We start from the raw sequence: 10,052 nt of genomic DNA on the forward strand, positions 1-10,052 counted from the left end.
TTGGTTACTGGGATGCATCAAGCATTTTTTGGAAATCGCTTTTTTTTGCGAGTTCCAAAAAATGCGATTGCTGTTAAGGAATCGCAAATTTGCGATTCCTTAACAGCAATGCATCATCCTCAAAACATTTGCGATTTTAAAAATTGCAAATGCAAATTACCACGAAGTTGAACTTCGTGGTAATTTGCAAAAATGTTTAAAAACGCATGAAAATGCATTTTATAAACGTGTACGTTACAGGCACACATGTCCTTAGGACATGTGTGTATGTAACTCACATGTAAAAGTGCATTTCATGGGTGCAGGGGGGGGTCCTTTGGACCCCCCTCTCCACCCTTGAAAGGCGTTGATGCATTCCGATTTGAAATTGCGAATTCGCAATTCCCATTCATTCTTATGGGCATTTCAGCCCATAGGAATGAATGGGAATATCGGATTCGCTATTTGGAACTCGCAATTTTATTTGAATTCGGTAAAAATTGCGATTTTTACCGAATTTCAATAAAATAGCGAATTTAATGATGCATTGCCATTTGCGAATCCTTAATTGCGATTCCTTATTTTTCGCAATTAAGGAATCGCAAATGACAACGTTGATGCATCTAGGGGTTAGTCCTTCTCGACCTCACGGCAGCCTTCGACACCCTGTCCCCCTCGGTCTTGGTTTCCAGGCTGGGGGAGATAGAGGTTGGAGGCTCGGCACTTACCCCTAGATGCATCAACGTTGTCATTTGCGATTCCTTAATTGCGAAAAATAAGGAATCGCAATTAAGGATTCGCAAATGGCAATGCATCATTAAATTCGCTATTTTATTGAAATTCGGTAAAAATCGCAATTTTTACCGAATTCAAATAAAATTGCGAGTTCCAAATAGCGAATCCGATATTCCCATTCATTCCTATGGGCTGAAATGCCCATAAGAATGAATGGGAATTGCGAATTCGCAATTTCAAATCGGAATGCATCAAAGCCTTTCAAGGGTGGAGAGGGGGGTCCAAAGGACCCCCCCCTGCACCCATGAAATGCACTTTTACATGTGAGTTACATACACACATGTCCTAAGGACATGTGTGCCTGTAACGTACACGTTTATAAAATGCATTTTCATGCGTTTTTAAACATTTTTGCAAATTACCACGAAGTTCAACTTCGTGGTAATTTGCATTTGCAATTTTTAAAATCGCAAATGTTTTGAGGATGATGCATTGCTGTTAAGGAATCGCAAATTTGCGATTCCTTAACAGCAATCGCATTTTTTGGAACTCGCAAAAAAAAGCGATTTCCAAAAAATGCTTGATGCATCCCAGTAACCAATTTAGGAAGTGCAAAAGGCCGATATATGCGAATCGCACCGTTTGCACTTCCTAAAAAGGTTGATGCATCTGGGCATAAGTCTCCTGGCTTCCTTTCTCCATCAAAGGGAGCAAAGAGTCAAGCTGGGCAAGTTTCTGTCCCCTTCCAAGCCTGTGCAATGTGGGGTCCCTCAGGGTTCTTCTCTAAGTCCCTTATTGTTTAACATTTATGTGACCCCCCTTGCCTCAGTTGTGAGATCCTTTGGGTTTGAGGTGTTATCTTTAGCTGATGATACCCAAATCTTGGACTCCCTCACCCAATCGGTGGCCGACTCTGCCTCGAAGTTCAGATCTTGTATGGATGCAGTCTCTAAGTGGATGATCCGGAACTTTTTAAAACTCAACGGCGATAAAACAGAGATCCTGATTTTTTAAGGCAATCGGGATATCTGGTCCAGTGACTGGTGGCCGGCTTCTCTTGGGGATTGTCCTGTCCCCTCTCACTCGGCCAGAAATCTGGGGGTCCTGATTGATACCACTCTTTCTTTTGACCTTCAAGTTAGCAGGACTGTGTTCACCTGTTGCGGTATTATCAGGGTCCTCAGAAAGATTGCTGCATACCTCTCTCCAGCTACCCGGAAGCAAGCCACAGTGTCTCTAGTCTCTTCAAAACTGGACTACTGCAATGCTTTGTACGGGGGTATGAACAAGTCTTCTGTCCATCGCCTTCAGATGGTTCAGAATGCTGCGGCCAGGATTGTTCTGGATCTTCCTCGGCTTGCCTCAATATCACTGGCCCGGAAAAACCTCCACTGGCTCCCTGTCCAGTCTAGGATTTCTTTTAAACTTCTCTGTCTTGCCCATGGGGCTTTCTATGGCTCAGGTCCCTTCTTCAGCCCTACAGTCCTAGTAGAGTGCTGCGCTCCTCCTCCAAAAATCTTTTTCTTGTCCCGCGATTTGTAAAGGCTAGATGGGGAGGTAGAGCCTTTTCCACTCTGGAGCCTAGGCTCTGGAACTCCCTCCCTGTAGAACTGGCTGCTCAATCTTCGCCTGGACTCTTTTGTAAACAACTAAAAACCTGGCTCTTTCTGGAGGCTTACCCGTAGACCCTTGATCTGGTGCTGCAAGATTCTGTGTTGTTTGTTTGTAATTTTCTGTTATTGTCGGCGCCTTGATGCCCTTGGGCTAAGTTGCGCCATACAAATCCCCCATCATCATCATCATCATATATTGTACACAGGGTAAAAATAGCCCCCCTGTCCTGCATTCAACAATAGGCCACCGTCCGAACGTTTCTGACAAATGGCGCCCAGTAGCTTGCACAAAAGGTTTTGCTAAGATCACCACCCCTCTTACCAAACTTGACTGCCGAGAGGTTACTAGCACCGTATATCCTAATTCAGCTAAGACCTTACGTTTTGCCCACGGGATACGAGTTTCTTGCAAACACACTACATCAGGCTGGATCACTGCCTTTTATTATAATTATTTAGCCCGCACACATTCAGTGTGCATATTCGGAGACCTAAGTTTGACATATCTTCACAGTTGCCATGCCTACAGGCTTATATACACGTCTTTTTAGCCCTCTGAACAATTCTTTGCTGCTATAAAACTTCCTTTTTCCTTTGTTTTTACCCCTCCAATTCCCCTCCACCCCCCTCCACCACTCCTACTGCCCCCTACCACTCCCACAAGACCCACCATGACCCCCCTACCTCGAGGCTTTATGACTGTTAGTCCTAGCGATGACATGCTCCTTGCAAAAAAGGTGCCTCCCACACCCGTGAGCCCACCCAACCATTGAACCTAGAAATAGAAGAAAAAACACGTACAGCCGGGTCTGGTGGCTCAGTGGACTAAAACAGCCACTGCAGGGGCCTGTGTTCGACCTCATGGTCACAGGTTCAAATCCCGGCGGGTCCACTCAGCCATTCACCTCTGATTTACAAGCAGCTGGACTCTGTCAATTAGTCACCACACCCACTCATCAAGTGGGACACAGCTTTGATGGTCTTTTCACAAACAACCTCAGGTTACAGAGACAACATTGCAGAAACCTAGAACGACACTGACGTAAACATTATAGCCCCCCTGAGAAACAAACCTATAAGAACGCTTTGGCCATATACAAACGCCTTATCATATCAGGAAAGAGCAACTTCTACTTAACTCAAATTGAATCTGCTCAAAACTCTCCCAAACAGCTGTTCCAAGTGGTCAATAAGCTCCCCAACCCCCCCCCCCCCACCTGCCCAATCTCTGACACCTCACAAGCCCTCTGTAACTCACTAGCCAACTTTTTCGCTGACAAGGTCACAACTATTTTCTCGGCTTTCACCTCTCACACCCACCCCAACCTCACGAATCCGATTCCTAACCACCTCGACACTTTCACTTCCCCCACTTTTTCAAACTTCCAGAAGGTCACCCCCGAACAGATCTCTCAACTAATTTCATCCATCAGATCAGGATCCCCTCTGGACCCCTGTCCACCATCCATCCTCAAACTTATCCCTGATGCCATAACCCTCTCCCTCACTAACATCTGTAACTCCATGTTCCTCACTGACTCCTACCCCTCCGTCTGGAAAAAAGCAGTTATCAAACCCCTTCTGAAAAAACCTACTCTTGACCCCTCATCCTCTTCTAACTACAGACCTATTGCCTGCCTCCCATTTCCATCCAAAATCTTCAAAAAACGAATGAACAGACAATTATCGGAGATCATCAACCTAAATCACCTCCTTGACGACACCCAATTTGGATTTAGACAGGGTCACGGAACTGAAACGGCCCTCATAAAGGCATCCGACGAGATCAGGATGACCCTAGATCAAGGATGCGCAGCAGTCCTGATACTTCTGGATCTGTCCGCCGCCTTTGGCACGGTCGATCACGCCACCTTGATCGACCGTGTCTCAACCTCGGGCATCACCCACACAGCCAGAGACCTCCTAGCCTCTTTTCTTGCCAACCGCACCCAAACAGTAAAGCTAGGCTCCTTCTATTCACCTGTCTTCACTCTCCCTTGCGGGGTGCCCCAAGGATCCTCACTGAGTCCAACCTTATTCAACTTTAATGTTTCTAACTTGGCAAGGGTGATAAAATCCCACGGTCTAAGTTTAACTTCCTACGCTGATGACACTCAGCTGGTACTATCAGTACACAAGGACGGGAAAGCAGTTGCGGCCAGATTCCAGGAGGGAATGCTAGCCATTAGCTCCTAGATGATGACCAACTGTTTAAAACTAAACTCCAACAAGACGGAGGTAATGACCTTCGGCAACCTCTCTCCAGGATGGTCCCCTACCTGGTGGCCCAACGTGATGGGTCCTCCTCCACAACCCGTCACCAAGGTCAGAAATCTGGGGGTCCTGTTTGATGATAAATCACCATGCAAACGCTGTCGTCTCCACCTCTTTCTTTACCCTCAGAAAAATTAAGAAACTACTCCCATATCTCCCAGCCTCTGCCGGCAAAACGTTGATCACCTCCCTAATCTTCTCCAGAACTGATTACTGCAACGCCCTCCTGCTTAATGCCCAAGAAAAGGTCCTTAACAAACTCCAGTTGGTGCAGAACGCCGCAGCAAGAGTCCTACTAGGCATCCCCAAGTTCAAATCCATCACCCCGTTCATTCGCCAACTTCACTGGCTGCCCATCAGAAGCCAAACCAAATTCAAAGCTTTATGTATTGCCTACAAGGCTATCAACAAGTCAGGACCTCAGTTCCTAAAAAAGGCCTTCTGCCTATATGTACCCACCAGATCGCTATGCTCTTCCTCAGCATACCTTCTACCTGTCCAACAAACCAAGAAAGCCTCCTGGGGAGATAGGTGCTTCTCAGTATCTACAGCCAGACTCTGGAACTCCCTTCCTCTCATCATCATAACCAGTCCCACCCTCATCACCTTTAGGAAACAACTGAAAACCTGGCTGTTCAACCAATAACCCCCCTACAGCGCTCCCCTGTCTGATTTTAATCTGTAAGCGCCGAGACACCCCAGGGTATTTGCGGGCTATATAAATCGCCCAAACGTAAACATAAACATTTGAGGTCGATAAAATGAGTACCATTGAGTTGGGTAATAATAAACATCTGTTATTCAGCGCCAGGACAACTTCGGGTAATCGTGCGCTTTACAAATACACCTGTTATGTTATGTTATGTAAAGCTCAATAAACAACCAATAGTAGTTCATACTCATTATCTCCCCCCCCCCCAAAAAAAAAGAATTACCCTTCTACAACTACTGGGGTGTATACAACTTCATAGGCGAGAGGTATGCTACAATTTATACATATGAACACAAAGGGAACCTATAAATTAAACAATACTCCTATAAACCTAATCGATCCTTATCCTCCTTTAAGGGTTTGCAGAAATTCTTTCGCCAATATTTCAGAAGTAAAAAACCTAGTACTCCCTTTATGCACAATTTTCAGTTTAGCTGGTTGTAATAAGCAAGCTTCAGCCCCCTTATTTTGAAATGACAAGATAAGCTGACGTAGTTGCCAGCGCTTCTCTACCGTCTGATGGCAGTAGTCTGGCCTCACAAAAAATTCTCCCCCCTTACTAATTCTTTTTCTGTCGGGACGGGCCAGACCTGAAACGGCTTCTCATGCCAAATAGTTGTTAAATGAGATCAGTATAGCCCTTGGTTTGGACACTTCTGCTGATCGCCCTGGCCTAGCCCTAACAGAAAATGGAAAGCGATGAGCCCTTTGCACCTCTGTCTTCAAGTCCCATTGAGTTAATTTCGGAAACGCCTCGGTAAACAATTCAACAATAAATTTTTGAGGATCCTGTCCCTCAGCCCCCTCCGGAATTTGAAGTACCTGCAGATTGTTCTGCCGTGCCCTGTTCTCCAAATCAGTGAGTTTCCATAATATATCATCCTTCCAGCTTTCTGAACTCGCTTCCTCCCTATGAGTCATAATTGTTTGATATATGAGACCCAAGGATATCTCTTCTGTCGGCTGTACCATTCTGCGCACCCCCGAGGAATCAACTGTGCCTGGGGTTCTAACCCCCGTCTTTTGTACTGGTAATGGATAGTTGACAAAGTAGCAAGAATCCTCTTTCAAAGCCCTTTTCTTCCGCATTGTCAGCGGGCTTCCCTTCGATGATTCTCCTCTCGTATCCTCAGGGGGGTGTAGTACTATGCTCACTCAGCTCGCCCCCATTTTGAGCCATAATCTTTTTCCCATTTCTCATCATCTCATCAGCAGAGTGATCCAAAAGATCCGAAAAAAACTTCTCCACAAGATCCACTAACTCCTCCTCCTTCGTTAGTGGGTCTAAACTGATTAATTCTGACCCCTTCAGAGCTCCGCCACACCAACATAGCCAGTCATGTCATTTTCACTTCTTACAACTGCACTGTTATCAGTACCCGGCTTCTGAAGTACAGTTGATTCAGCACCTTGACTACTCAGTTCCATGGGTCCCCTCTCACTGTTGCTCACTCCTACTAAATTACTTCCATCCGTTTTCCCAACGCCCTTAGACAATTCCATATTGCTACCAGATATAGGATTGTCCTGGGTAACGACGACATTCCAGGTATTCTCTGGTATGCGAGAGTTCTCCCCTTTAGCTTCCTGATGTCTAGGGGGCTCCACAACAGACTCATCATTCACCGCTCCTGGTAGCTTGTCTATTTGAGGATTCCGAATACCCCTGTTCTCCATCTTCCCACTCTTCCCACTTTTGTCTTGTGAGAACATTTGCGGGATGGTGCATTTCGCGGGGCTACCCGCTCCCATAGAGTTATCACCGGTACTATTCTCGCCCTTATTTACTCTCCCATTTGCATTAGAGGGTTTCTTACCGCTCGGTGGCGCCGCGGTTTTCCCTGCAGTTCCAGTATCTACCCTGGTAGCCACCCCATGAGCAGCCGCAATCATGGTAGCGGAAATATCATCAGCAGGGGTCCGGGCTTTCACTCTGGCTCCCTTGGGCGGCATTATCTGCAATCCACAGTATCCCGTTCTGGCCCCGCCCTGAGTTTTGCCTGCAGCAGTTACTGTTTCCTGAATCAGCGTCGGCGTCCATGCCCGACCCCTTCCGACTACAATGTATCCCAGACAGAGTTTACTACGCCGATAACAGATAGCCGTCGCAGCAGTCCAAAACATGACGATAATCCCGCATCTGAACTTGCACACCTCAGTAAGTACTCCGAACTCGCTCAGGGTCCGCTTTAGTCCGTTTTGTTCCTCATATCCTCTTGCCATCTACAGCATAACCTTAAGATTGTAGAAAGACGGGAGCAACCAGCTCACATGATGAAGGTCATATTTGTGTTGTATTGTGAGGTGAGTTCTGTTGTGGATAGGTTGTCTATGATGATGGGGAGGAGTGTGCTTACCTTTTCTTCTAAGTCACTCAGCAGAATTTGATTTAGGTTTCTCACCCAGTTGGGGGGGGTTCTTGTGTACGTGGCAGGCATGGGATAGTTTGGTTGATGTGGAATAGAATTAAGTGGTGGTCTGACCAGTCCACCGACAGGATGTGGTTGATGGTGACTGTCTGCTTGGGCTATGATGGCATCCAAGGTTGATCCTCTGTTATGTGTTTGTTCTGTACAATGTTGGGTAAGGTTGGTGTTATGCAGCAGTCCAGTCAAGGTTTGGATCATCGAGTTGCTTTCCTCATTCCATTGTAGGTTAAGGTCACCAAGAATTATGCTGTTAAAGTCCTGAAGAGCACAGTGAGTTATCAGGTCGGAAAGGTGTTCACCGAATGTGGTGGTGTTGCCAGGTGGATGGTAGAGGAGATGCCATGGTAGAGTTTTGTTATCACTCATCTTAATGTTGGCAGTTAGATATTCAAATGAGTTGTAGATGAAGGAGTCGATTTCCGTTACAGAGTTGCAGTTCTTGTGTATGATTGCAGTGCCCCACCTCGTTTAATTTTTCTATTTTTGTTAATGATTGACAAGCCTGGGGGTACAATCATGTCCATGAATGGGGCAGAGAACAAAAAGTGATGGTGTAGGAGACGCGAACGGACGACGCAACGGGACCCGCCATTACGGACTCTAACTTGGTCACAGGTGGGCAACCCTATGCACTATTCCTGAATATACAGAACGGACTCTATACATTAGTCCTTAGTCCCTACTGATTACCCCATGTATTTATTTTTTTATTTTTATTTTTAGCTGTTTTATAACGCGCTCCGTTACTACCAGAGTGTCCTGGCGCGGTATGAATTACTAGAGGAGTCGCATTGACCAGCATTTTAAATAACAGTGGATCTGACGGACCTCGTTTCATTTTCTAAAACATTGGAAGGAGTGATTAAAGTCTCCTTGATACAAGACTAGTGGTTTATCAAATTTTAAATCGATTTGGAGAGAGACAAGTATGTATGTCCTGAAGAAGATGGTACATTAATCATTTGTTACCACCGAAACGCGTCAACGCCAGTTCTCCTTTTGGTTACTTCCAGGAACTACCTCATGTCTATCAAAGATCATGTTCTAAAATACTGATGGTGTTTATGATTTGATTCCTGTTAGAAAGAACCGATTTTGATGTATTTATTTTTTCACATTTGACGTGTCTCTCTTGGTAGCTTCTATATTTGAATACAAGTTTTGGATTGTTTTTAATGCTTTTACATCATTTGAGTATATTATGTAATAAACCTAATTTGCGTTTTTAATTTACATCTTTTGGTTTTTTATCCTCTTGTTGTATATAGCTGTTCTTTTGGGGTTTACCTTTTAGGTATTTTTAATTACCTTCAAATCTGGTCAGATGTGGTATAAATCAATCATATGTAAAACAGAAGCAGTAATTACAGCCTTTTTTTGTGTCATTAAATCTCTAATTCTGAATCTCTTCTCTGCAGTGATGGTGACTCTGGATCCTGACACGGCTCATCCTCGGCTCCTCCTGTCTGAGAGGCGGAGACGAGTGAGACGGACGGACACAAAACACCCCCCGCCGGACACCCCCAAGAGATTCACCTACTACCCCTGTGTGCTGGGGAGCGAGGGGTTCACCTCCGGCAGACATTACTGGGAGGTGCAGCCGCTGCTGGAGGCGGGAGTGTGGCGTGTGGGGGTCGCAGCAGAGTCTGTGAACAGGAAGGGAGAGATCACATGGTCACCTGAGGGGGGAGTCTGGGCTGTGCAGGGGTGGAATGGTCAGTACTGGGCTCTCACCTCCCCTGCGACCCCTCTGACCCCTGGTGAGAATCCCCGGAAGCTGGGGGTGTATATGGACTACGAGGGGGGGCGGCTGTCCCTGTACAATGCTGACTCCATGGAGCTCCTCTACTCCTACCCGCAGGCCCCCTTCACACAGAGGCTCTTCCCCTACTTCTATCTCAATGGAGCGGAGCTGAGGCTGGTGTGAGAGCTGCAGGGAGCTTCAGACCCTCATCCTTCCCTCCCACCCCCCTACAGGAGCAGAGCCGAGGCTGGTGTGAGAGCTGCAGTGAGCTTCAGCCCCTCATCCTTCCCTCTCACCCCTACAGGGGAGGAGCGGAGCTGAGGCTGGTGTGAGAGCTGCAGGGAGCTTTCGCCCCTCATCCTTCCCTCCTCCCCTACAGGGGAGGAGCGGAGCTGAGGCTGGTGTGAGATATGCAGGGAGCTTCAGACCCTCATCCTTCCCTCTCATCCCCCTACATGGGAGGAGCGGAGCTGAGGCTGGTGTGAGATATGCAGGGAGCCTCAGACCCTCACCCTTCCCACCCTCCCCCTCAACTGTCATCCACACCAACATTCCAAAGAATCTTT

At 46.6% G+C, this 10,052-nt stretch overlaps 1 protein-coding gene across 1 annotated transcript in view; it reads left to right on the forward strand.

Moving 5' to 3' along the window:
* The window catches only part of LOC147710125 (E3 ubiquitin-protein ligase TRIM39-like), a 120,221-nt gene extending 110,550 nt beyond the window's left edge, over positions 1-9,671 (forward strand). The window contains exon 6 of the mRNA XM_086920823.1: positions 9,161-9,671. Coding sequence (XP_086776949.1) covers positions 9,161-9,669 — 509 coding nt within the window. The 3' untranslated portion in view covers positions 9,670-9,671. The remainder of the gene's footprint in view (positions 1-9,160) is intronic.
* The last annotated feature ends 381 nt before the right edge of the window (positions 9,672-10,052 follow it).

The sequence above is a fragment of the Lissotriton vulgaris genome, chromosome 5, assembly GCF_964263255.1.
Source record: "Lissotriton vulgaris chromosome 5, aLisVul1.2, whole genome shotgun sequence".
NCBI classification, from domain to species: Eukaryota; Metazoa; Chordata; class Amphibia; order Caudata; family Salamandridae; genus Lissotriton; species Lissotriton vulgaris.